General features: G+C 51.7%; 1 protein-coding gene across 2 annotated transcripts; it reads left to right on the top strand.

Annotated features, from left to right (window-relative positions):
• The first annotated feature begins 7,375 nt into the window (after positions 1 to 7,375).
• Positions 7,376 to 25,944, top strand: IFNGR2 (interferon gamma receptor 2). Of its 2 annotated transcripts, none has more exons than XM_066545589.1 (7): positions 7,376 to 7,522; positions 13,087 to 13,213; positions 15,634 to 15,809; positions 18,591 to 18,739; positions 19,691 to 19,844; positions 20,504 to 20,658; positions 24,089 to 25,944. In XM_066545589.1, the coding sequence occupies exons 1-7, from the start codon at positions 7,438 to 7,440 to the stop codon at positions 24,245 to 24,247; spliced, it is 1,005 nt and encodes a 334-aa protein (XP_066401686.1). In that variant the 5' UTR covers positions 7,376 to 7,437; the 3' UTR covers positions 24,248 to 25,944. The 2 variants fall into 2 exon arrangements, with proteins under 2 accessions (XP_066401686.1, XP_066401685.1); XM_066545588.1 differs by having other exon boundaries at positions 19,688 to 19,844.
• Positions 25,945 to 26,801: the final 857 nt, after the last annotated feature.

Genomic DNA, 26,801 nt, shown 5'->3' with positions numbered 1-26,801 from the left:
TTATTAGTTCAGAGCCATATTCTTGTTGGGGAATCCCAGGTAAGAAATAGATACATTTAAAAATAGATAAATGAATAGATAAATGAATAGATAAATAATAGATAAATAGATAAATAATAGATAAATAAAACTGTATTTGAGGGGTCAGTGTGTGGTGAATCCAGGTGGGATTGGGTGGTGAACCCAGGTGGGATTGGGTGGTGAATCCAGGTGGATTTGGGTGGTGAATCCAGGTGGGGTTTGGGTGGTGAATCCAGGTGGGGTTTGGGTGGTGAATCCAGGTGGGTTTGGGTGGTGAATCCAGGTGGGTTTGGGTGGTGAATCCAGGTGGGGTTTGGGTGGTGAATCCAGGTGGGGTTTGGGTGGTGAATCCAGGTGGGTTTGGGTGGTGAATCCATCTGGGATTTGGGTGGTGAATCCATCTGGGATTTGGGTGGTGAATCCAGGGGGGTTTGGGTGGTGAATCCAGGTGGGGTTTGGGTGGTGAATCCAGGTGGGATTGGGTGGTGAATCCAGGTGGGTTTGGGTGGTGAATCCAGGTGGGATTGGGTGGTGAATCCAGGTGGATTTGGGTGGTGAATCCAGGTGGGTTTGGGTGGTGAACCCAGGTGGGATTGGGTGGTGAATCCAGGTGGGGTTTGGGTGGTGAATCCATGTGGGATTTGGGTGGTGAATCCATCTGGGATTTGGGTGGTGAATCCAGGTGGGATTTGGGTGGTGAATCCAGGTGGGTTTGGGCGGTGAATCCATCTGGGATTTGGGTGGTGAATCCAGGTGGGGTTTGTGTGGTGAATCCAGGTGGGATTGGGTGGTGAATCCAGGTGGGGTTTGGGTGGTGAATCCAGGTGGGTTTGGGTGGTGAATCCAGGTGGGATTGGGTGGTGAATCCAGGTGGATCTGGGTGGTGAATCCAGGTGGGATTGGGTGGTGAATCCATCTGGGATTTGGGTGGTGAATCCATCTGGGATTTGAGTGGTGAATCCATCTGGGATTTGGGTGGTGAATCCAGGGGGGTTTGGGTGGTGAACCCATGTGGGGTTTGGGTGGTGAACCCATGTGGGGTTTGGGTGGTGAATCCAGGGGGGTTTGGGTGGTGAATCCAGGTGGGATTGGGTGGTGAATCCATGTGGGATTTGGGTGGTGAATCCAGGTGGGATTGGGTGGTGAATCCAGGTGGATTTGGGTGGTGAACCCAGGTGGGGTTTGGGGTTTGGGGTTTGCTGTTTTTTCAGTGGTGTTGAACCATCCCAGCACCACGGTAATCCACCTGTAATTGGTGGTTAGACCTCAATAAAAGCAACACATGATGTGGTTAATGTGGCAGAGAACCAAAGAAACTCAGGCTGGACCTGAGTTTCATGGGGACTCTTGGAAAACCATTTTTAGCATTCAATTTTTATTAAAAAAAAAAATTTAAAAAATTAAATTAGTTCTATTGTAATTGTTATTAGTTTTGTTTCCTGCAGTTCCTGGGGGAAGTCCCAGAAATCCCATCAGCACCAAGTCCAGCCCTGTTGCCTTGGGGATGCCTTTTCCCTGAGGCAGCAAAACCAAAGCATTTCCTGAACAAAAAGGTGTCAGTGGCAGCTCTGCTTGGCTTTAGAGCTTTATTTCCCTTCCCTTCAGGGTGGATTCATCTCCATCCAGGTATTTTTTGGGAAAGGTGAGGGAGTTCCAGGCACACCTGTGCTGGTACCTGAGGCTTTGAGCTCCATTTGGCAAGAGCAAATTAAATACCAGATCCATTAAAGTGTCTGAAAAAGTGATTCCACTTTAGCATCCCTGGAGCTAAAACACACCCAGGAAATCTCCTGCCTGGAAAGCTGAACAATCTGGGCTACCTTGGCAGTTTGGGGGCATTTTGGGGGTACATTTAGAGCCTCTTTTAGCTTGTGCTGGCATTGAGGCTGTGAATGTATAACTGGGATATAAATCCCAACTGCCCTTCACACAGCCCAGACCCCCAGCCCAGCTGGGCTGGCACACCCTGCAGTGCTGGCTTGGCTCTTTTCCCTGGAAAATCTCTTCTTTTCCCTAGAAAATCTCTTCTTTCCTCTGGAAATTCTCTTCTTTCCCTTTGAAAATCTTTTTTCCCCTAAAAAAACTCATTTTTCTCCTAAAAAGTATCTTATTTTCTCTGGAAATCTCTTCTTTGCCCTGGAAAATCTCTTCTTTCACCTACAAAATCTCTTCTTGCCCCTGAAAATATCTCTTCTTTCCCCTAGAAAAGCTCTTCCTTCCCCTGCCTGTCACCCCCACTATGTCTGGACTTGTTTATAAAAGCAGGAGTGTTCACCTCCTCTCACTTCTGCCGAGTTCCTTCACTGAGTCACAGTGAATTTTTCACTCTTTCCCAGCAAAATGCCCTTTTGTGGGTGTTGGGGTTTTCACAAGGCCCTTGGTGGCCTCCTGGAGGCCCCTTCCCTTCCCTTCCCTTCCCTTCCCTTCCCTTCCCTTCCCTTCCCTTCCCTTCCCTTCCCTTCCCTTCCCTTCCCTTCCCTTCCCTTCCCTTCCCTTCCCTTCCCTTCCCTTCCCTTCCCTTCCCTTCCCTTCCCTTCCCTTCCCTTCCCACCTTTCCCCCATCCCTGCCTTTCTCACAGGGGAGGTTCAGATCAGAGACTGGAAACAATTTTTCCCTGCCCGAGTGGTGACACTGGAATGAGTTTCCAGGGTCTGGTGGAGTTTCTGGGAGTGTCCCAGGGGTGTCTGGCTGTGCCCTTGGGGACAGGTTTGGGGTGATGCTGGGGTGACTCTGGGGCTGTGAGTTTTCTGTTACCAGAGCCAAGGTGCCTTAGGCTGTGTTCCTTAAATTCATGTTTTCATTTCCTACACATCACCTTGAAAACTCTTCCACCAAAAACTGATCCATGAGAGATCCTTGTCCAGAGGGGACCACGGAGCTGCTCCAGGGCTGGAGCCCCTCTGGGCCAGGCTGGGAGAGCTGGGGGTGCTCAGCTGGAGAGGAGCAGCTGCAGGGAGAGCTCAGAGCCCCTGGCAGGGCCTGCAGGGGCTCCAGGAGAGCTGCAGAGGGACTGGGGACAAGGCCTGCAGGGACAGCACCCAGGGAATGGCTGCCAGTGCCAGAGGGCAGGGCTGGCTGGGATCTTGGCAATGAGGAATTGTTCCCTGGCAGGGTGGGCAGGCCCTGGCACAGGGTGCCCAGAGCAGCTGGGGCTGCCCCTGCATCCCTGGCAGTGCCCAAGGCCAGGCTGGGCACTGGGGACAGTGGGAGGTGTCCCTGCCATGGCAGGGGTGGCACTGGGTGGATTTGGGGTCCCTCCCAGCCCAACCCAGTCTGGGATTCTGGGATCCCCCCTAAATGTCACCATTTGAGGAGCTGACTTTCCTTGGCCACTGTGATCTTTTTGCTCCTACAGCTCTTTGCCACCCCCAGTGTCGTGCCCAGACACCCAAAACTCAGGGTGAGTTTCACACCCAAGACAAGGCTGTTCTCGGAAGGGCTGACCAGGCAGACAAGTCCATTCCTGGCAGATTGGGGTGTTTATCTCTCACATGAGTAGAGCTCTGTTTACTGGGCTCAGGGAAGCTGCTCTGATCAGGCACTGCCTGACTGCACTTCCTCTGTCTCCCAGAGACTCGATTTCATCACTGATTTACTGTAAGTGAATCACTAAACTTTTTTTTTTTTTTTTTTTTGCTTTAACACCACTGCTTTTTACTTTAACGCAATTTTTCTTTTTACTTTGAGCCTCACACCGTGGTGAAATGCACACACACAATGGGCCCAAAGGCTCTGGGAAAGCCTGGCCCAGCTCTGAATTCAGCAGCAAACCCAAAATCCTGCTCTGGGTCAGAACACAGAACATTCCACACAGCCCAGGGAGGGAGGAGCTGCTGTTTTCTTCCTGATCTCTTTGTGACCTCTCCCTTTTACAGACACAAGCTGTGTCACCTGAGCCTGGGGAAATCACAGAATCCCAGGCTGGGTTGGGCTGGAAAGGACCTTAAAATCATCCATAAACCCTCAAATCTCTTCCCAGGGTGATGTAATTTCCTTTAACCCTCTGTAGGTGAGACACCAAAGGGGCTCCAGGAGAGGGGCTGGGGACAAGGCCTGCAGGGACAGCGCACAGGGAATGGCTCCCACTGCCAGAGGGCAGGGTAGGGCTGGAAATTTGGACCAAAATTGAGTTGGAGATGCCTCTTTACACATCTAGATAATTTCCCATCTACCTCCAAGAGTTCCCAGCTGGCACGTGAGGGTCCAGACCACCCCAAACATCAGCAGAGCCCCCACAGCAGAGTTTGCAGTGAGAGGGTTTGTGGCTGACCAGACCAATGTGGGTTTTCTCTAAGAATTATTCTCCTTTTCGTGTCAGGCCACTATCAAACAACTCAATTCTGTTTCTCTTCCAGGAAGAAGGTTAAAAAACCAAGCAGCAAATACCAGGAGTGGCAAGGAATGAGGTCAGAGTTTGAAGAGCTTTTGATATAGTAAGTCTGGAATTTGTTTAAGGCTTTCTGAAGTGTGATTTGAATAGGACAGGGGATCCTTCCTGCTTTCCTTTCTTGTTTCAGTTTCCTGAGTTACCTTTGCATGAATAGAGGGACAATTGAGGAACACAATGCAGGGGCTGATTTCTCTCCCAGACCACTGTGGTCCTAAAATTGTTCACATCCTGATCACTGCCTGATGTGGAACTGCCCCTGGGTCTGGCAATGGATTCATTTCCCCTCTCTGTGTGTGATTTTTGCGTCCCTTCCTTATCTTTTTGTAGATTCAATTTTTTTTTCAGGATTCTGTGCCAGAAATTTGGCTGCAGGAAAATCACAGGATCATTTATCCCTCACTGTCTGATTTGACATTGACTTTGCTTCCCTCTCCCTAGGCTCAAAACCAAGAAAGCCAACACACAAAATTATCCCTAAACTCCTGTAGGTTCTGCAGATTTCCTGAATTATTGATATTATTTTCTTTTTGATTGGATGTTGCATTAAACCCGGCTCTCTCTCCCCTCTGTCTTCATTAAATCACTTTATTCTCCTTAAGCTCCCAGTTTTAATAAATCATCCCTCATCAGCTGGTGGTGGAAACCACTTCTTCCATTAACCTTTTGTCACTTGGACCTCCCTCCTCCCAGAGGGGACTCAGGAAGGTCATTTCTTGGGCTTTGCCTTATCAGGAGGCTCCAGATAAGACAGAGCTGGGCTGAAAGCTCTGCCTGGGCTGAAACCAAAACCCTGCCCAAGTTCCCCCTCTGCCCTGGCAAAGGGCAAGCAGACGTGACAAGTTCTGGGATTTCTGTGCTCAAACGTGTCCTTTAGCAGAAGGGAGGAGGGGAACCCCGCTGCATAAGTCACAAGTTTCTCCAATTTCGAGTTCCTCCACGCTTCTTTCATCGATCAAAGCCTCATCAATGAAGGCGTCCCTCTAATCAAAGTGCCCTCTGCGGGCTCTGTTTTGCTGTTCCATGTTCCTATTTAGAAACGGCGGCGCTGTCACAGCCTGCCCCTGTCCCTGAGTCACCCTGGGACTCCTGCCCTGCCCTGGGGCCGGGGGTTACGGGATCCCTGTAATGTGTCAGGGATATAAATAATGTAAATAATCCCTGTGTCAGCGCAGGAGGCTCCAGGGAAAGGCTGGAGCCCGAGGGGCTCAGCGGAGCCCTGGGGCGGTGTCACCTTCCCGCAGGGTCCGGGGCAGCTCGGGGCAGGCAGGCCCAGACTGGTTTTGTGCTCCTTTCTGGCCTTCATCCTTCGTGCCGGGGCTAGAGGCTGTGAGATCCTCGCCTGTTTTATCGCTGCCTCGCCCTGCACACGCCCCGAGAGCCCCGGGGCCAAGGGACAGGCAGAAATCTTCCCCCGGATGGAGAAAGAGCTGAACTGCAGCGAAAGCGGCAGCGAAATCCAGTGATTGATGCGCCGGGAGCCCGAGCTGCCAGCGCTGCCCCGCTGGCCCTGGGCTCCTGCCGCTCCTCTCCGCTCGGAAACGCCGCGGCAGCGGTGCCAGCTCTGCTCAGGGACCCCGCAGGCACCCGAGCACCATCTGCGTTTGTTAGAGGCGTTTGAAGCACCCTTAACTATAGCGGATGGTTTTGCCCCCGAAGAAGGAGGAAGAATGAGGAGGACTCCGTCTTATCAGAAGGCTAATTAATTACTTTATTATTCTATCTTATTCTATACTGTATTATGTTACATCTAAACTGAATCTGCCAAGCACTCAGCTGCTCACACTGCACAGCATTTTGTGCCTGTCACCCAGCAGTCCTGACACACACACACACCCCTGTCCCTGAAAGGCCAAGGAAACAAAGCACCATCACTTTGGGTAAACAATCTCCACATTGCATTCTGCTTTGGCACAAACACGGGCACAGCAAATGAGATAAGAATTGGTTTTCCTTTCTCTGAGGTTCAGAGAATGTGAAACCCAGAAATATTCTTGGGAAGAATTGTGCCTTGCTTTTCTCTGTGAAGAGAAATGTGGCGACACCTAACCTTGCTTGGTTCCTTTGGTGAGCAGTCCTGCTAGTCCTGCTGACACAATAGTACCACTATTAATAATGATAATGATAATAACATTTCCTCTCTGAAGTGTTTAAGAAGCATGTTTCCCCTCTGAAGTGTCTGAAGCATATTTTCCCTCTGAAGTGTTTAAGAGAGAGTATTTCAGCTGTGTTCAGGACACACATGAAATACCCCTCTGCTTCAGCTGCGTTTAACCAAAGCAGTGTTTTCAGTCACAACCTGCTGTCACTGGTGTCAGCTGGAGGTGTGCAGTGTCACCAGGGGCTGTAGATGTGTGGTTACTGTCACCAAGGGGCTGTAGATGTGTGGGACACTGTCACCAAGGGCTGTAGGGTGTGTATCAGTGTCACCACGGGCTGCTATTGTGCCCAGTGCAGCCGGAGAAACCCGGGGCGAGATGTCCTCACATCAACCACAGGGACAGGCAAAGGGGCAGGGGCCGTGGTAGGGACAAGAATAGCGATAGGGAATGGATGGGGATGGGGATAGGGGCCGGGGAGGGAGGCGGGCGCAGGAAAGGACGGGGCAGGTACTCGGACAGGACAGGAGAAGGGGCCGGAGCCGAGACAGAGACAAGGACAGGGGCAGGACAAGGGGCAGGACCGGGCCATGGCCCGGGGCAGCGCGGCCCTCCCGGGCCCTCCCGGCCGATCCCGGAGCCTGCCGGGCCCTCGGGCGGGGCCGGGCCGGGCTCAGCCCCCGGGGGCGGTGACGGTGGCGGTGACAGGGGCGGTGGCAGAGGCGGTGGCAGAGGCGGTGACAGGGGCGGTGACGGTGGCGGTGACAGAGGCGGTGACAGGGGCGGTGACAGGGGCGGTGACAGGGGCGGTGGCAGAGGCGGTGACACGGGCGGAGCGGTGGCCGCGGCCGTGCGGGGTCGGAGCGTGTGGCCGCCGCAGCCCAGCCCGGCCCGGCCGCGCTCGGGGGGACCCGCGGCCGAGCGGGGCCATGCGGGGCCGGGCTCCGCTCCGCTCCCTCCCGCTCCTGTTGCTGCTCCTGCTGCTCCTTCTCCTGCTGCTGGGCTCGGCCGCAGGTGGGTGCGGGGCCGGGGGAAATCGGGGTTCGGTGCCCGCGGGGTTCGGTGCCCGCGGGGTTCGGTGTGTGTGGGGTTCGGTGCCCGCGGGGTTCGGTGCCCGTGTGTGGGGTTCGGTGCCCGCGGGCTCGGGGTGGCCGCGGCGCGCTCTCGGTCGCCGCGCGGGGCCTGTGCCGGTGTCCCCTGTGTCTTCCCCCCGCCCCGGCTCTCCGGGCCCAGAGCAGCCGCTGGGGCCGGGCCGGGCTCAGCCCGTGCCGGGGATTGGTTCTGCCCGGGCCGGGTTCGGTTCTGCCCGGCCCGGGGTCGGTTGTGCCCGGCCCGGGGTCGGCCCTGCCCAGCCCCGGGTGCTGCTCCCAAACCCCGCTGTGGTGGGACCCGGTGGGGATGGTGTGGGGCTGTGGCACCGTCCGGTGCTCGTGGCGTGGCAGACATCTGAGAGGTGGCACCTCCCGTTAAAGGCCGTTTAAAAGTGTGAATGGACGCGAGTTTGGGTTAAGGTTTGGTGGAAATGGCTCTGCAGGCTCGAGCTCTGTAATCCCAGCTCCAGGTGTGTCCCAGGGGAGCCGCTCTGCTCTGGGCCAGGCTGGGGAGCTGGGGGTGCTCACCTGGAGAGGAGCAGCTGCAGGGAGAGCTCAGAGCCCCTGGCAGGGCCTGCAGGGGCTCCAGGAGAGCTGCAGAGGGACTGGGGACAAGGCCTGCAGGGACAGCACCCAGGGAATGGCTGCCAGTGCCAGAGGGCAGGGCTGGGTGGGATCTTGGCAATGAGGAATTGTTCCCTGGCAGGGTGGGCAGGCCCTGGCACAGGGTGCCCAGAGCAGCTGGGGCTGCCCCTGCATCCCTGGCAGTGCCCAAGGCCAGGCTGGGCACTGGGGACAGTGGGAGGTGTCCCTGCCATGGCACGGGTGGCACTGGGTGGATTTAATGTCCTTCCCAACCCAAATCAGTCTGGGATTCTGTGATTCTAAACCCCTGGATCCCTGGCAGTGCCCAAGGCCAGGCTGGACACTGGGGCTGGAGCAGCCTGGGACAGTGGGAGGTGTAGGAGGGGGTAGGGTGGGATAATGTTTAAGGTTCCTCCCAACCAAAACCACTCCACGATGGAACGAGCTGTGCACAGAATGTGGTGCTCACTCTGGCACTCAGGCTTTCCATGAGTTCAGCGTGTCCCATGTCCCGGTGGTGCCCACGGCCTGGCTGACCAGCCTGGCCCTGGTGAGCCCTGTGGGGCTCTCCGGTTGTTCCAGACCCAGTGGCTGGACTGAGGCAAACCAGGGCAGGGCCTCCTGCAGTCAGCGTTGCTCGGTTTCATCCCATCAGCAGCCGAGGGACTTCCCAGGCAGCTCTGGGAATTCCAGAATCCCGAAATGGATTGGATCAGAAAGGAACTTGTAGCTGGTCTCATTCCATCCCCCTGCCATGGAAACCAATCTTGCACTATTCCTGAGAAGCCACTTTGTTGCACTGGAACAGGAAAAGTCTGCACAAAATCCCCCAAAGCCCAGATTCCTGTTCTGCCAGGGCAGCAGGATGGTTGTTGGGGGCTGATGCAGGGGAAGGGATCAGGAATGCCTGAGGAGCAGCAGGAGCTGGGACATGGAGGGGTCACCCAAGCCAGGCTGCTTTCACTGGCTGTGATTGTGGCTTCACACTCTGCTGTGAAAGTTCTGACTCACGGTTTGAAGTACCGTGAATTCTCTGAACAGCAGGAAAAAACAATCTGAGCCTCTTGAGGCTGCTGCTCTGAAAGAACCAGCCCAGTGCAAACCCCTGCCAGTGGGAAGGGACTTCTCTGTCTTCCCCTGGCTGAGGGAGTTTGGGGTTTTGAGGGTGCTTGGACCTGTGGGTGCTGTGTTTGAAGCGCTCATGTTGTTATTTTAGGCCACGCAAACTGGAGATGAGGAGGAAGTTGAGTGTGTGATTTCAGCAGTTGCAGTCCCTGCCCTGTGAGGGAGGGATCTGACAGAAATTCAGATTTCCCTGGGTGCTGAGGAAGCAGCTCCTCAGCCTCGTGGCGCCCTCGTGGCAGCCCTCAGAGGGCACATGAGCCCGGGGGTGTTCTTGGCGAACTCTGCAGTGTCTTTGATAATCTCTGCAGTGTTTTCCATGAGCTCTGCAATGTTTTTGAGGCTGGCAGGGGAAATGACTCATTTTTGAATGCAAAATAAGCAGTGTGCAGCCAGGGGATCCCAGACTGGGCTGGAGGGAGCTTAAATCCCATCCCATGGCAGGGACACCTCCCACTGTCCCAGGCGCTCCCAGCCCCAGTGCCCAGCCTGGCCTTGGGCACTGCCAGGGATGCAGGGGCAGCCCCAGCTGCTCTGGGCACCCTGTGCCAGGGCCTGCCCACCCTGCCAGGGAACAATTCCTCATTGCCAAGATCCCATCCAGCCCTGTCCTTCATTGCTCTCGATTTAAGGTGTGGTGGGAGTTGCTGCCGGTGGCGTTCGGTTCTCAGAGCTTCCTGGAATTCTGTAGAACAGGGTGTGACAGAGGTCTGAGGGCACAGATGGTGTGAGATACCTCACCACGTGCCAGACCAGCAGCGAGAGTGCAAGAAAGGATCCGCGGGACTGGAGCGTGAAAATTTCTCACCAATTCAGAGGCGGCTCCCTGGGGGCCTTCCACACACCAGGGAGGTGAATGGACTGGGAAGCTGTGAGGAATCTCCCACAGGTCTGCAAAGCTGCACCAGCCACGTGTGGCCTGAGGCAGTGTGTGTGTTCTGAGAGCGCTGCTGAGAGATGAGGCTGAGAAATTCTTGACAGGCTGATTAAACTTTGAGAGAAGCACAGCCTGGCTTGGCCGTGTTTAGGGTCACGCTGTTCCACCCCTGCCAGGGGCAGGGTTACCTTCCACTGTCCCAGGTTGCTCCAGCCTGCTGGCCTTGGACATTTCCAGCAATGGGGCAGCCACAGCTTTTCTTGGAAAGCTAGAGGTCAACTCACTATTTGGTACTTTGGACTTAGGGCTTAATGCAACTTGATGTAGAAATCAAAAAACCACAAACTTTTTAACAGGAATCCGCATTTCCACGAAGCCTGGGCCGGAATTTGACTCAAGTCAAGCTTGATCTTCTGATCTCACTGGTGTAAAAATTAAGAGACTGGGTCTTGGGAGACTCTGTTCTTCAGAGTTAAAAACTACCTGCTGTGGTGGGGGGTATTTTGTCACAGTTCTTTGTCAGGCCAGGCTGGATGGGGGAAGCACTGGGTGATCTGTAAAGTCCCTTCCAACCCCCACCATTCCCTCGTCCTGTGACTCTGATGGTGGAGGGAGTCACTCCAGAAAAGCACATGGGCTGCAGAAGGAAAACCTTTTCCCCTGCAGGACCCAGGAGAGATCCCAGGGCTGCTGGGGCTGACCCTGGAGCCTGGGCCGTGTCCCGCAGAGGTTTTGGTTCTGCTCTTCCTCCCTGGCTCCAGCTGCTCCCTCCCTTCTCCCCAGCCCTTCCTCCTCTCCACCACCCCCATTTCCCTCCTCTTTGCCCGTGGCTGCCCTCCAGGCCCTGCCTGGCTCTGTCCCTTTTTGGCCATGTTTTGGCAGCTTCCTCCTCCTCGTCCTGGGCTCTCAGTCTGTCCTTTCGTGTCCCACAGCTCTTCCCTCTTCCCTCCTGAGCAGGAGCTGGAGGCTGAGGGTGGCTGCTGCAGTGCCTTATTTTTAAAATTTTTAAAAGTTTAATGATATTTAAATGGTTATAAAAATAGTAATAAAAATTAGAGTAATAATAATTTAGACAATTTGGATTAGGACAATAAGAACAAAGAGTTACAGACAGTCTGGGTACCTTTTCTGGGCAGCATAAGCCCGAAAAAGGCCCCACGTTTACAGAGGATTAACCCTTAAAAGCAACAGCCTGTTGCATATTCCTACACCTCATCCATGATGCATAAATTCCATTCAAACTCAGGATTCTGGCTGGGCAGTGTCAGCTGCTTCCTCTGAACCCTGACGGTGTCATCATGGCTGAGTGAGGCAGGAAGAAGTTCATTTCTCCTGAAAATGGAGCAATGAATTCTCTTTCTCTGAAAGATTCAGGTGTCCTGTGGCTGCTATCTGGTGTGAGTCCTTTCTTTAAAAAAGTATCTTACATAGCAGAGTTTCTATTTTAACATTCTGTTATAACCTAAAACTACATTTAACACACTACTTAAGAAAATTAACACAACATAACTTTCCAACCTAACATGAATAATATTCATTTTAATATTTGCCAAAAGCCAATCATAAACCAGGCATTTTTCACATCTGGGCTTGGGGCCCTCCCCACCACTGAGCTCCTGCCATTTCCTGCCTGGTGAGATCACTTCCAAAGCTGGCACAACCAGAGGTTCCTCAGGGCCACCACGTCTCCCTGAAGGGTTTCCTTTTTTCCAGCTGCCTCCTGGAAGGTTTCACTGGAATGACCTCAGGGTCAGCAGGAGGAAGATGGGGGGAAAAAGAGAGGAGAAGGCTCCAGGGAGAGCTCAGAGCCCCTGGCAGGGCCTGCAGGGGCTCCAGGAGAGCTGCAGAGGGACTGGGGACAAGGCCTGCAGGGACAGCACCCAGGGAATGGCTGCCAGTGCCAGAGGGCAGGGCTGGGTGGGATCTTGGCAATGAGGAATTGTTCCCTGGCAGGGTGGGCAGGCCCTGGCACAGGGTGCCCATCTGGGTTGTGCAGGGAGGCAAAGGTGAGCTGCAGATAGAACAGAGCAGCTGCTGTGATCACCAGTGGGCAGAGGAGGGACTGGAAAACCTTCCAGAAAAAAAAAGGATGTTCCTGTGAGGAGCAGAAAGGGGCTCAGGGGGGACCCCATTGCTCTGCACGAGTCCCTGCCAGGAGGGGCAGTGAGGGGGTCAGGCTCTGCTGCCGTGTCCCAAGGGAAAGGAGGAGAGGAAATGGCCTCAAATGGCACCAGGAGAGGTTCAGATCAGAAATTAGAAACAATTTTTTCCTCTCAGAGTGTTCAGGCCTTGGGCTGAGCTGCCCAGGGAGGTTTGGAGTCCCTGGAATTGTCTCAGAGCAGTCTGGATGTGGCCCTGGGGACAGGGATTGGGGTGATGCTGGTGGGGCTGGGGTGGCACTGGGAGATCCCAAAGGGCTCCAGGTGATTCTGGGATTCTGGGACCCTCATTTATGGCTTCATGGGGGACTGGGTGGGGTTGGTGGTTTTGTGCTGGGCTCGGTACTTTCAGCTTTATGTTCTTTATGGAATGAATAAAAAACAGGGAGTAGGAATTCATGGATACACTGAACTCCACACTGGTTTGGGCTGGGAGGGACCTCAAATCCCACCCAGTGGCACCCCTGCCATGGCAGGGACACCTCCCACTGTCCCCAGTGCCCAGCCTGGCCTTGGGCACTGCCAGGGATGCAGGGGCAGCCCCAGCTGCTCTGGGCACCCTGTGCCAGGGCCTGCCCACCTGAACGTGCCAGGGCCCCTGGAAACAGAAGGAGAAGGAGGGGAAATGGTTTTACCTGCAAAGCAGTGAAAATTTAATACATGGTGATGGAATTTGGAGACTGAAATTTGGCTACTGTGCACTTGAATGTTTCAATAATTTTTTTATTTCTCTTCTTCCTTTAGAAACTCCTCCCTATTTACCAGCCCCCAAAAATGTGGAGGTTTATTCCTACAACTTCCAGAGTTTGCTGAGGTGGTCTCCTGTTCCAGTGGAGAATGGCACAGTGCTATACACAGCCCAGTACAGAACGTGAGTAAGCAGTGAATAAAACCAACTCGTTTTGTTCTAATCCAGGATAACAGCTGGTTTTAAAAAGCCCAGAAACCCTGAAAATGAGTAAGCACAGAATGAAAGGGTGTTTTTTATCACAGATGTTTTTATGTATCTCCAAGAGCAGCTCTTGGTGAATGACAGGCCCTTGGCCCATGAGGTGTCCTCTGAGCTGAGGAGAGATTGCAGCCCTGAGGACACCCAGAAATGTTGCACAGAATTTTAGCCTTTCCTGATTCTCTCTGGGCAATTTAATTTTCCCCATATTGAGGAGCTGGGTGGGCCCTGGGGTTAGTTTAACCCATGAGAAGCCAGAGCTGTGTAACACATTCTTGTCTCACCAGAAGTGGCTGGGAGGGGGGTGTGGTGTTCCAGGTGGCTGCACTGCCTGCTCTTGGTTTATTATCTTGGTTTGAACAGCCAGGTGCCTGTAAGGAAGGCAGGAGCCTCCCCTGAAATGGGAAATGCAAACCCCCTCCTTCCAAATTATTATAATTTTGAAATTAAGGAGCTCTCAGGCAGAGATATGGGAATAGGAACGACAGTTCTTTACTAGGAAAAATAAAATAAAAATGCATAACACAAACCAACCCTGCCAGAGCCAGCCCATGCCCTGTCCCCTGTGTGTCAGGGGGTGGCACAGCCCCATCCCATGGGGGCTCAGCCCTCCTGCAGTGCCAGCTGTGGCTCTGCTGGAGCAGGGATCCTGCACAAGGGGGGAGTTTTCCTCTGCAGCTCCAGGGCTGCTGGAGATGGGCCTGGGCTCCCTCTGGCCATGCAGGGCAGCAGAAGCTGCTCCTCTGGCAATGCACTGGGCAAAGGCTGCTGTGCTGTCCCAGCACCTCAGATTGGATCCAGGTAGGAATGCTTGGCTCCTCCCCTGGGCGCAGCATCTCCCCATGGGATGGTGGGATTGGATCAGCCCTGCAGGGACACTCAGTGGGCATGGACAGAGGGTATTTGATAATTAATGGCCCATGAACAGAAGATATTTCCCCAGAGTTATGAGGGATGGGTTATGGAAGAGATAAGGAAAACTGCCCCCCTGGTTTTAACAGCTGGCCCTTTATCAGAGGATATCCCCCTGGAATTATCAGGGATATCTGTAACTTCTGCTGTTAATTCAACAATTTGAGGTGAACCTTTGGCTGTTTGAATGTCTGATTCCCATGTTTGAGTTGTCTGGTCATGCCATGTTAGTTCTGATTTGTGTGTTTTCCCAGAGCCATCAGTAAATGCTGTTACAGCATTTAAAGGCACTGCACTTAACATGGGCTTTCCTCTGAAGCTCAGTTTTGCTTGCTACAGCCTGGAAAGTGAATAGAACAAACACCTGAGAAGTTCAGTAATGCAATTTGCAAATCCTCTGATTTTGCCATGCCCAGTCAAAATATCTCTTTTTCAAGGGCAGGTAAATCCCCTTAAAATCTTTGCCTGGCATTGATAAAAATCATGGGTGAGATAAAGAACACTGCCCCACCTGGTTTCAACAGACAATGATGTGTGGTAGTTGAGATGGAGACAATACAAAGCCACACACTTCATTTTCAGAAGGCTTCAAGCTGTTTTTATTCTGGCATGCATGCTTTTTATACATTCTTACAAAGCTCAGAAGTTTACATTTTACTCATTGGTCAGGAGAGACAAAGAAAGTGCTCTTTGGAATAGGCAGGTGCAGATTTCTCTTGTTTATCCTTCTTTCTTTCTTGGTTTCTGTGTCAATGACCTTGGTAGAGTCATTGTGCAATGACCTTGGAACACTGAGCACATGCAGAGGGGCCAAGGAGGCTGGAGAGGGGCTGGGAACACAAACCCTGTGAGGAAGCCCTGAGGGAGCTGGGGGTGCTCAGCCTGGAGCAAAGGAGACTCAGGGCTGCCCTCCTCACTCTGCACAGCTCCTGAAAGGGGCCTGGGCTCAGCTGGCCCTGGGCTCTTTCTCCAGCAGCACTGACACACCCAGAGCACACAGCCTCGAGCTGCACCAAGGGAAATCCAGGCTGGAGAGCAGGGAAAAGGTTTTTCCAGCAAGGGTGAGAAAGTTCTGGAATGGCTGCCCGGGGAGGTGGTGGAGTCCCCATGCCTGGGTGTGTTTAACAAAGCCTGGATGTGGCACTGGGTGCCAGGGTTGAGTTGAGGGCTTGGGGCTGGGCTGGACTCGATGGCCTTGAAGGTCTCTCCCAACCTGGTCACTCTGGGAATTCTGTGAGTTCTGTGAAAACTCTTTCAGGGGTAAACATGGATCCTCTTACCATGGATCCTCTTACCATGGATCCTCTTACCAACCTCTCTGGCTGTAAACCCCCTTCCCCAGTGCCAGACCCCACACTGGTATAGAACACCCACCCCTCTGCTCCCATCCCGCCCTCAGCCTGAGGGATGGTGTTTGCTGTGCTCTGCAGATGGTCCTACAGGAACTGGAGCGATCTGGGCTGTGCCCAGAGCCCCCAGCCCCAGTGCAGGTTCCCCCCCGAGCTGCAGCGGCGGCGCTGGACGATCCTGCTGCGGGTGCGCGCGGAGCTGGGCACGCTGGCATCGGCCTGGGCACACTGCCCTGCCTTCGTGGCAGAGAGGAACAGTGAGTGCTGGGGAAAGCCTTGCTCCAGGGGCTCTCTGGGAACAGCTTACTGCCTCCTTGGGCTTTCTGGGCTCTGCTGGGACAGGGGTGGTGCCCTCAGGAGCTGGGACAGAGACCAGCAGTGAGTGCTGGGGAGCAGCCTTGCTCCAGGGGCTCTCTGGGAACAGCTTACTGCCTCTGGGCTTTTTGGGCTCTGCTGGGACAGGGGTGCCCCTCCCTGTGCTGCCTCTCTGGGTTTCCTGGGTTCTGCTGGGACAGGGGTGTCCCAAGGAGCTGGGACAGAGACCAGCAGTGAGTGCTGGGGGCAGCCTCACTTGGGGCTCTCTGGGGACAGCTAAGCTGCCTCTTTGGGCTTCCTGGGCTCTGCTGGGACAGGGGTGACCTAAGGAGCTGGGACAGAGGCCAGATGAGTTCAGAGGAATAAAGGGGATATTTATTGAAGGGCCTTTTGAGTGGTTTTGGGGCTGGCAGGGGGAATGACTCATTTCTAAATGCAAAATAATCAGTGTGCAGTCATGGCATCCCAGACTGGGCTGGAGGGAGCTTAAATCCCACCCAGTGCCAGCCCTGCCATGGCAGGGACACCTCCCACTGTCCCCAGTGTCCAGCCTGGCCTTGGGCACTGCCAGGGATGCAGGGCAGGACCACAGCCACAGTCATGGCTCTGCCCAGGTGGCTCCAAGATGGAAGCAAAGAGGGCTTGGTCAGGAGATCTCACATTTTAATAAGTTTTAGTCCATTTGCATACAGGAGTTAACTGTCTGATTAATAGCTTCAAATGATGAAGTTTCATCCTCGTTGCTCGCTTGCCTGCCCTCCTCTTTTCACATTGTTTGTGCTTTGGGCCTGAAGTTTGAAGAGATTGTCCTTGAGTCTCCAGCTAGAATGGGGTAGTTTTGTCTTCCCCACCCTGTGAAAAGATCCAAGTAAAGAGGATAATACAAAGCTTAAGATAAAGCTTAATATAATTTAATATAAAGCTGGACACCAAAACAGAGCAGAGAAACCTAAAACCCCAGGTATCAAGGGGATTGAGATGTTATTGCCCACAAAGACTCTGAGGCCTCCCCAGGGTTTGGTTCTGCTCTGCTCCCTCAGGTGTCACCAGAGAAACCCCTGAGCTCCTGGGTGGTTGGGCCTTCAGAGAGCCCCAGTGTTCTTCTGCTGGAGGATTTTCCACCTTCTCATTTCCCTACTCAGCTCTGCCCACACACACACCACAAACTCTCTGAGGCTAAACCACCTCTTTCTGCTGGACAGAGCCCTTTTCTGATAAACAAAAAGTGTCCTGATAAATATAAATTGTCTAAAGTGTCCTGGTAAATATAAATTGTCGTGATGAATATAATTTGTCCTGAGAAGTAGAAATGGTTCAGATAAATAGAAATGGTTCAGAGAAATAGAAATTGTTCAGAGAAATATAAATTGTTTACACTACAGTGTAGAAGTGTCAAGGCCACACTTTAAATCACAGACTGGGTTGGGCTGGAGGGACCTCAGAGCCCACCCAGTGCCAGCCCTGCCATGGCAGGGACACTTCCCACTGTGCCAGCTGCTCCGATCCCAGTGTCCAACCTGGATCCCAATCCTGTCCACCGCAGGCTGTGGGGCAGGACTGGGATCCTCAGAGGCTGGGACAGCACTGAGCTGATGGGAGCGTGGGACAAAGCAGAGGCCTGGGGGGAGAGGAGGAACATTCTGGGGTCATTCTTGTGTCACTGCCCTGGAGATCAGTTCCCAAAAACAAATCCATGGCTCCTCCTTCAGTGGAGGATCATAGTCACTGGATTTGAGGCACAGTGAGGAGCTGGTGCGTGCAAGGAGTGATTTTGGCTGTTAATGAGAACTTCTGACAGCACTCTATTGGTATTTTCATGATTTACACCCTGGAGCACTGGAGGTCACCATGCTTATCCTGATGGACACATGGAGACATCCAAGCAAGGAGGGGAACACTCATCATTCCTCTTTCCCTCTAGGGCCCAAACAGTGGTGGGGTTTTGGGGAGCATGGAAGGTGTGGCAGGCTGATCAAAGGAAGAGAAAAGATAATGATTTTATGGCCAGTAACTGCAGATAAACTGAGACACTTCAGAGCATCAGCTATTGGTTGATATTTAGTGAAAAGTTAAGCAAATATTGTAAATGCATAAAGTAGATGAGGAAATGTTGCCCTTTCCTGAGCTGTCGATATTTGGGATGTTTGCTGAGAGTGTCCAGGCAGGGAATGGAGCTGGGCAGGGGCTGCAGAATCCCTGAGGGAGCTGGGCAGGGGCTGCAGAATCCCTGAGGGAGCTGGGCAGGGGCTGGGGAATCCCTGAGGGAGCTGGGCAGGGGCTGCAGAATCCCTGAGGGAGCTGGGCAGGGGCTGGGGCTGGAGCAAAGGAGGCTCAGGGGCCCTTGTGGCTCTGCACAAGTCCCTGCCAGGAGGGCACAGCCGGGGGGGTCGGGCTCTGCTCCCCGGGAACAGGGACAGGAGCAGAGGGAACGGCCTCAGGCTGGGCCAGGGCAGGCTCAGCTTGGACAGCAGCAGCAATTTGCCCATGGAAAGGGAGCTCAGGCCTTGGCAGGGGCTGCCCAGGGAGCTTTGCAGTGCCCAGCCCTGCAGGTGTCCCCTGCAGGTGGCACTGAGTGCTCTGGGCTGGGGACAAGGTGCCCATGGGGCACAGCTGGCACTGCATGGGTTGGCAGGGCTGGGCCAGCCCCGGGGATCTGGGGGTTCTGTGGGGCTGGAGGCAGCTGTGCAGCCCAGGGTTTCCCTGCTCTCTCTGTTTGTTTTCAGCCACTCTGGGCCCCCCCAGGGTGAACAATGTCAGTGCCAGCCCTGGCTCTCTGCTCATCAGTGTCAGCCCCCCCTTCCCCCCCGAGCCTGGGGACATCCTCCAGTACCTCGTGTCCTACTGGGAGAACACCACCAGTGCCACAGAAAAGGTAAGAATTCTCTCACATCTCTTCTTGGTGCCTGGGGGCTGAGGGCTGGAGTCAGTGTCCCTTGGCAGGACAGCAGTGGGGACAGAAATTCAGTGTTCTGTGTGACCCTCAGCGAGGGTCACCACAGGGGCTGTGGGTAAAGGGTTCTGCCTTGGCACAAGGATTGCTGCACTTCCAAACTTGGGAACTTCCTCCCTCTGCTTGGAAAGAGATGCAACCCCCTGCACATCCAGGGACAGAGCTGCTGCCAGAGGTGACTTTGCACCCCACAGTTCCCTCAGCACTTGGGGAAACTCGGGAAGCCCCTCCTGCTCTGCTGTGCTGGGAGCTGCAGGAACAGGCTGGGATGAGCTGGGGTGAGCTGGGATCATCCCTGTTCATCCTGAGCCCCACAGGTTTGGGATCACCACGTGCTGCTCTTGCTCCTGCCTGGGAATTGTGTTTGGACAGGCCAGAGGTGCAGGGGAGCTGTTCAAGTCAGGCTTTAAAAAAAAAAGAAAAAAAATTAAAAAAAGAGGAAGCTTCCAAATGACGTCAGTCTGAAGCCAAACGTCTAAAAACAAGAAGCAAAAACATTTATTTACAACCTGCTTCTGCCTCAAAGTCCCTGTTAAATCATCTCCACTTCCTTCCTGACGTGCAGCACCGTGTGTTTTTCTCACACACAGGACACCTTCAGCTGACAGCCAGGAAAGGAGTCACTGTGGTTTCCTCTTGCCCTCCATTTCTCTGTGTTTTGCTCCCTGCCTGAGCTGCTGCAGAAACTGCATCAAAATTCCCAGAAAAACTGAAATATTCCACTGCTTCTGTTGTTTGGGAAAGCTGAGCGAGGAAAAATAAAAGCTGGGCTTCTTGAATGAGAAATTTAAATGGGGGAGGGATATTTGTGTTGCAAACTGGTCTGGTTTTCACAACAACACCTTTTTTGTTGTGTGTGTGTCTTTCCAGCAGAAGCTAAGTGAAAGCAAGACACTATTCCAAATTGGAAATCTAAAGGAGTCAACACTTTATTGCTTCAGTGTTCAAGTGCAGCTGAGGATTTACTCAGGTCACCTGCTGGAAGGGGAGCCAAGTGCCCCACAGTGCCACAGAACTGCCCTCAGTGGTAGGGACTGGCAGTGGGGTTTGTGTGGGGTGGGAGGGGGTGGAACACGAGTCCTGCATCACCTGGACTGTCCCTGTCACCCCCAGTGTGTCAGCAGTGCTGGGAGCACCAGGGGACTTCGCTCTTGGCATCAGTGGCAAATGAATCAGGAGATTTCAGCCAGGGATGGAGGGAGTGTGGTACCTTCTCCTTTTCCTTCCTAATCCTGCTGGAAAATGGGATAAAGGAGTTGATCCTGGAGCCAGGCTGGGGAGCTGGGGGTGCTCACCTGGAGAGGAGCAGCTCCAGGGAGAGCTCAGAGCCCCTGGCAGGGCCTGCAGGGGCTCCAGGAGAGCTGCAGAGGGACTGGGGACAAGGCCTGCAGGGACAGCACCCAGGGAATGGCTGCCAGTGCCAGAGGGCAGGGCTGGGTGGGATCTTGGCAATGAGGAATTGTTCCCTGGCAGGGTGGGCAGGCCCTGGCACAGGGTGCCCAGAGCAGCTGGGGCTGCCCCTGCATCCCTGGCAGTGCCCAAGGCCAGGCTGGGCACTGGGGACAGTGGGAGGTGTCCCTGCCATGGCAGGGGTGGGATTTAGGGTCCCTGCCAACCCAAAGCATTCCATGATTCCATAAATGTGAACCTGCCACATGTATTTGGATTTTTGTCCTTCTTTTCCAGAGGCAACCCGAGCTGGTTACGTCATCCCCCTGTTTGCCCTGGCCTTGGTGCTTGCCCAGCTGGTGGCAGCTGCTTTGCTGATCCTGTGGAAACACCGCCACAAATTCAAATACTGGGCTCAGCCCCCTCTGGAAATCCCATCCCACTTCAAGGAGGTACGTGGGGCCTGTGGGGTTTCTCCTGTAGCAGAGAAACAGGGGGAGCATCCCCCAAAGCAATGAAAAGAAATAGAGATGAGCAAGTGATGGCTCAAAATGTGCTTTTTGTGATCTCCCACTCCTTTCCTGTTTTGCTGAGCTCAAGGCTCCTTCCTGTGCCTGGCTGGGCTTTCCTGGCAAACCTGGCCTGGCTGCTCCTGCTTCCTGCTCCTCTTTCTTTGTCATTATTTTTTGCCACTATTTTTATTTCTTTGTCACCATTTTTTGCCACTGTTTTTATTTCTTTGTCATCATTTTTTGCCACTGTTTTTATTTCTTTGTCATTATTTTTTGCCACTATTTTTATTTCTTTGTCACTCTTTCTATCAGTCTGTTGCTTTCCTAGCAAACCCAGCCTGGCTGCTCCTGCTCCTCTTTCTTTGTCACCATTTTTTTTGCCACTGTTTTTATTTCTTTGTCATCATTTTTTGCCACTATTTTTATTTCTTTGTCACCATTTTTTGCCACTATTTTTATTTCTTTGTCACCATTTTTTGCCACTATTTTTATTTCTTTGTCACTATTTTTTGCCACTGTTTTTATTTCTTTGTCACTCTTTCTGTCAGTCATTGTCAGCCCCAGGCTGGGGCTCAGAGGTTTTGTGTCACAAGGGCTGCAGCAGCTCTGCACAGGCCAGCCCAGGCTATTGAAATATTTTTATTTTTGTGGTTATTGTGACACCTCAGGATGATCTGCAGGGGCTGTTCCTGGGCAATTCCTCTTTCTGTTTTTAGCAGGACTCAGAGGAAAAGCTCCCCCTGGTAGCTCAGACATTTCTGGGCTAAACCACAATGGTTTCAGTGCTGCTCTTCCTCTTTTTCCCTTGCACAAGAAGCTGCCCTCAAGCAGAGCTTTGATGTAAAAGTTCTTATTCAGCGTAAAATTCTGGTTTTTAAAGGTTTTATTTGTGTGCAGCTCGTGGAGGTGAATATTTTGTGTCTGCCAGAGCTCCTGTGGAAGAGAATTCCCAGCTTTTTGTAGCCGTGGGCTGAAGGAACCCAGAGTGAATAATTTTCTGTCCTCGTGCTGCCCCAGCTGGCATTTCATAGGGGTCACTTGTCCAGGGAAGGGCATCTCATTTAGGGGAAAAAATCCATGTGCAGTGTGTTGAAATAGCAAAAAAATCTTGTGCAGGGTAGGAAAATAATGAAAAAAATCCTTGTACAATTATTAAAATAGTAAAAAAAAATATCCCTGTAATTATATTAAAAAGGTAAAAAAATCCTTGTGCAGGGTAGGAAAATAATGAAAAAAATCCTTGTACAATTATTAAAATAGTAAAAAAAAATATCCCTGTAATTATATTAAAATAGTAAAAAATCCTTGTGCAGGCTATGAAAATAATGAAAAAAAAATCCTTGTACAATTATTAAAATAGTGTAAAAAATATCCCTGTAATTATATTAAAAAGGTAAAAAAATCCTTGTGCAGGGTAGGAAAAGAATGAAAAAAAAATCCTTGTACCATGATTAAAATAGTAAAAAAATATCCCTATAATTATATTAAAATAGTTAAAAAGTCCTTGTACAGGGTATGAAAATAATTTAAAAAATCCTTGTACCATGATTAAAATAGTTTAAAAAATCTTTGTAATTTATTAAAATAGTAAAATACACTTGTACAGGGTATTAAAATAGTAAAAAGAATTCCTTGTGCAGAGTATTAAAATAGAAAAATAATCCTTGTAAAAGTTGTAGTAGTAAAACAGTAAAAAATTGTGTAGGGTATTAAAATAATTTAAAACTCTTTGTAGAAGATATTAAAATCTATAATAAATAATTGAGCAGGGTATTAAGAATAAAAAATCCCTATAATTATATTAAAATAATAAAATATCCTTGTACAGGGTATTAAAACAGTAAAAAGATTGTGTAGGCTATTAAAATAATTAAAAACTACTTGTACAAGGTATTAAAATAATTAAAAATTAATTGTGCAGGGTATTAGAACAGTAAAAAGAATCCTTGTAAGTATGTTAAAATAGTAAAATATCCTTTTTACAGTGTACCAAAATAATAATAAATTTAAAATCCTTGTACAGGGTATGAAAATAGTCAAAAAAATCTTTGTACAGAGTATTAATATAGTAAAAAATCCTTGTACAGGGTATTAATAATAATAGAATAATCCTTGTACAGGTAATAATAATAATAATAATAATAATAATAATAATAATAATAATAATAATAATAATAATAATAATAATAATAATAATAATAATAATCTTTTTAGAGGATAATAAAATAAAGAAAAGTAAGTAAGAAGCTCATTATATAGAGTATTAAAATAGTTTTAAAATAATTGTTCTGGGTTTGAAAATAATTTTTAAATAACTGTACAGGGTCTTAATAATGAAAAAGTTGTGCTGGGTATTAAAATAATAACAAAAAAGAATTGTGCAGGGTATTAAGCAGTGCAGCCTGTCATGCAAAGCACCTGCCAGGACTGAGGCTCCTCCTGTGTTCTGAATTTCTGAATTTCCCAGATTAATGAGCAGCAATAGTGGATCCCCTGCACAGCAGGGCCTGGCAGAGGATTTAAAATGTGAATTAATAAAAGGGATCAGCCTGGGATGGGGCAGGACAGAGGGGAGAAGAAGGGAGCTGGCAGAGTGTTTAAAATGTGCATTTGTAGAGTGTTTAAAATGTGAATTAATAAATGGGATCAGCCTGGGATGGGGCAGGACAGAGGGGAGAAGAAGGGAGCTGGCAGAGTGTTTAAAATGTGCATTTCCAGAGTGTTTAAAATGTGAATTAATAAATGGGATCAGCCTGGGATGGGGCAGGACAGAGGGGAAAGGAGCTCATGGGCCTTGTGGTGGCTGCAGGGGAAGTGGAGCCTGATCAAACCTGATTTATTTAGTCCCATTTTTCTAGAGCTGCCTGCTGTGGTCACCAGCCTTTGTTTGGTTTATTCCTGGGGAGCTGCTGGCTTGGTTTTGGGCGCCAGGAGAAGCTGCAGCTGCCTGGGCTGGCTCTGGGCAGAGCAGGGCAGAGCTGGGGTGCCCTTGCTGCAGGTGCTGCATTCCTGCAGCTGAGCATCCCCAGCTGCCAGGGGCTTGCTCCTGACTCAGAGGGATTTCAGCTGGCATGGAAAGATTGGCCAAAATCTATTAAAAAACCCCAAAGAGCCAATGAGGAACTGCAGCTGCTCTAACTCGCCTCAAGGGATAATTTTGGAGGGATAATTGATTTCTTTTCCCCACAGAAATAAGGGGGGGTGTTTGAACATTTTCTTTGTTTGGTTTTAAGGAAGCCCAGGATGGGATATGCAGGTAGCATTTAATGGATCCCATGGATTTAATTCCCCATGGATTCTGGGCTGGAGCAGTTTGTTGGCTCTGGGGTTTCTAACAGGACCTAACCTGGTGTTCTGTGGTTTTTCCCAGTTCCTGAGGGACCCTGGCTTGGCTGACCTGGAGGAGCTCAGTCCTGCTGAGGAGGAGCCCCAGGCCCTTGTGCTTGGAGAGGGACCTGGCCAGGAGGGTGAGGATCCTTCACGCAACACCTGCAGGGACAGGGCAGCCACTGCAGGGCCACCCCTGTGAGTGTCACCTGCCCTGGACTACCCAGAGGCTGCTGCCAGGACAGTCCTGAACAGAGGAACAGAGCCTGGGATCACAGGAGAATCCTGAACATGAACCCCTGGGATCACAGGAAAATCCCTTGGGATTACAGGACAATCTCTGGGATCACAGGAGAATCCTGAACAGGAACCCCTGGGATCACAGGACCATCTCTGAAATCACAGGACCATCCCTGGGATCACAGGACAATCCCTGGGATCACAGGAGCATCCTGAACAGGAACCCCTGGGATCACAGGACCATCCCCTGGGATCACAGGACAACCCCTGGGATCACAGGAGCATCCTGAACCCAGACCCTGGGATCACAGGACAATCTCTGGGATCACAGGACAATCCCTGGGATCACAGGAGCATCCTGAACCCAGACCCTGGGATCACAGGACAATCCCTGGGATCACAGGACAATCTCTGGGATCACAGGACAATCCCTGGGATCACAGGACAATCTCTGGGATCACAGGACAATCCCTGGGATCACAGGAGCATCCTGAAGCCAGACCCTGATGCTCCAGGGGCCTCTGCCCAGCTCCTCACCGTGCCAGAAGCACTGGGAAGAGGGAAGGGGAAGGGCAGGAACACTAAATTGCCTGAAGCCAGGTGATTGAAAGGGGTGAATTCCCACCCCAGCTTGGAGGAATAACTGCACTTTATTGATGTGGGGTGACCTGGGAATTTTCAGGGAGTGGAAAGCTGCAAGGGGAATTCCATTCACACTGCTTGGTTTCTGTTGGCAATAACACTCCCATCATCCCCACCCCAGTCTGCTTTCCTCAATCATTTTAAGTGCAGGACAAACTAAAGAGGAGTTTGTGGGTACTTTCCTGGGGTGCAGCTGTGCCAAGAGCCCCTCCCAGTGAGGTCTGTTCTTATCTGCCTGCTCCCACCCTCCTGAAGCTTTAATCTGCTGCTGCAGCCAGGCCAGGGCCCTGCACACCACAAAGGACCTGAGAGGAATTTTACTCTGAGTTTTTCCAACATTATCAGTCCCTGTCAGACACTAAAACCTCTTGCTGAGCACCAGCAGAAGAGAAGTTGACTGAGAGTTCTGGTTTTAGTGCCTTAAAACAGAAGAGCCCAAGTTAAACCCCCCCATCACCCCCTGTGGGGTCTGGAGTGTCCAATAAAGCACAAAGAATAAGTGAACCTCTTCTGTACTAAAAAAAAAAATGGGATTATTTGATTTTTTTTCCCTGGGTTTGCTACGAATTATTTAAAAACCAATAAAAAATGTGGAGTTTTTTGTAAGTGCCTGGTTGGAGGGCCCTGGCAGAGCTGAGGTGCCACTGTCCCAGCCTTTCCAGGAACAGCCCAGGCCAGCAGCTGTCAGAAGCTTCATCAGGTGCTCCCTTGCAGAACAGATCCCATCCCTGGGATTGCACAGGCTGCTGCCAAGGGAGCTCCAGGAACTCCTGACTCATGCAGGAATTGCCAGGTCAGCACCAGCTCTGCTCTGAGCACCCACACTGAGGCTGGGCTGGGAACAAAGCTCACAAAAAGGAATCACAGAACTCAGCCAGGGACAGAAATGAGGTGAAACCCCTGGGAATATCTGTGTGTATTCCTGAATAAACCTGCACTGGGCTTGTGGCAGGGACTGTGCTGGTAAATGTTTTTACACAGACATTTATTAAATTAAAAAGCATTTACTGGGAGTGACTCCAGGTTTGTTGTGACTGAGCCCCCCTGTCCCCTTGGCTTGTGAGCTGTAAAAGTGCCCAGAGCAGTGGCAGCCATTCCCTGGGTGCTGTCCCTGCAGGCCTTGTCCCCAGTCCCTCTGCAGCTCTCCTGGAGCCCCTGCAGGCCCTGCCAGGGGCTCTGAGCTCTCCCTGCAGCTGCTCCTCTCCAGGTGAGCACCCCCAGCTCTCCCAGCCTGGCTTGCAGTTCAAGTTCCCAGTCCAGGCACAACTCCTGGCACTGGGAGGAGTTCCAGGGATCAGTTCCAGCCCAAGCTCCTTCCTGACTCCCTAAAGAACCCAAGAAGCATTCCCAAGCTCCTGGAGCAAAGCCTGGCGTTCCTGGGTGGTGCAGGCCCTGTGCCAAGGTGAGTTGCTGTACAAAATTCACTGGTTTGAGCACCTGGGTTCGCTTTTAGTCTGGAATTGCAAGCAGTGAGCACCCCTGGGATGGGGTTACTGCAGCCAGGGCACGAGGGCAGCTCCACACTGGCCCCAGCTCCTGCCCCTGCAGTAATTCCCACCCAGACAAACAGCTCCCAGCCCAGCACAGCATTTCCACTCAGCTCCTGAGACCACTGAGGCAGCAGCCTGGATATGGGGGAGTTGTAAAAGCCTTGGGAGCCAGGGGAGAGGCAAATGCTGTAAAAACCACAGAGAAAAAACCACAGAGAACTCGTGAGAAGGACTCACCCCAGCAAATGGATCTGCAGGGACACTCCAGGGACATCAAACATCCTCAGCCTCACTTTCTGTTTCACTCCACTGAGATGAAACTGGATTCCAATAGTTCATTAATGGAAACAGCCATAAAATGTAAGAGGTAAATACATTTTAACT

This window comes from Molothrus aeneus, chromosome 2 (genome assembly GCF_037042795.1).
Source record: "Molothrus aeneus isolate 106 chromosome 2, BPBGC_Maene_1.0, whole genome shotgun sequence".
NCBI lineage: Eukaryota > Metazoa > Chordata > Aves > Passeriformes > Icteridae > Molothrus > Molothrus aeneus.
The sequence above is the reverse complement of the archived record's forward strand: the minus strand, read 5'-3'. Positions and strand labels throughout refer to the sequence as shown.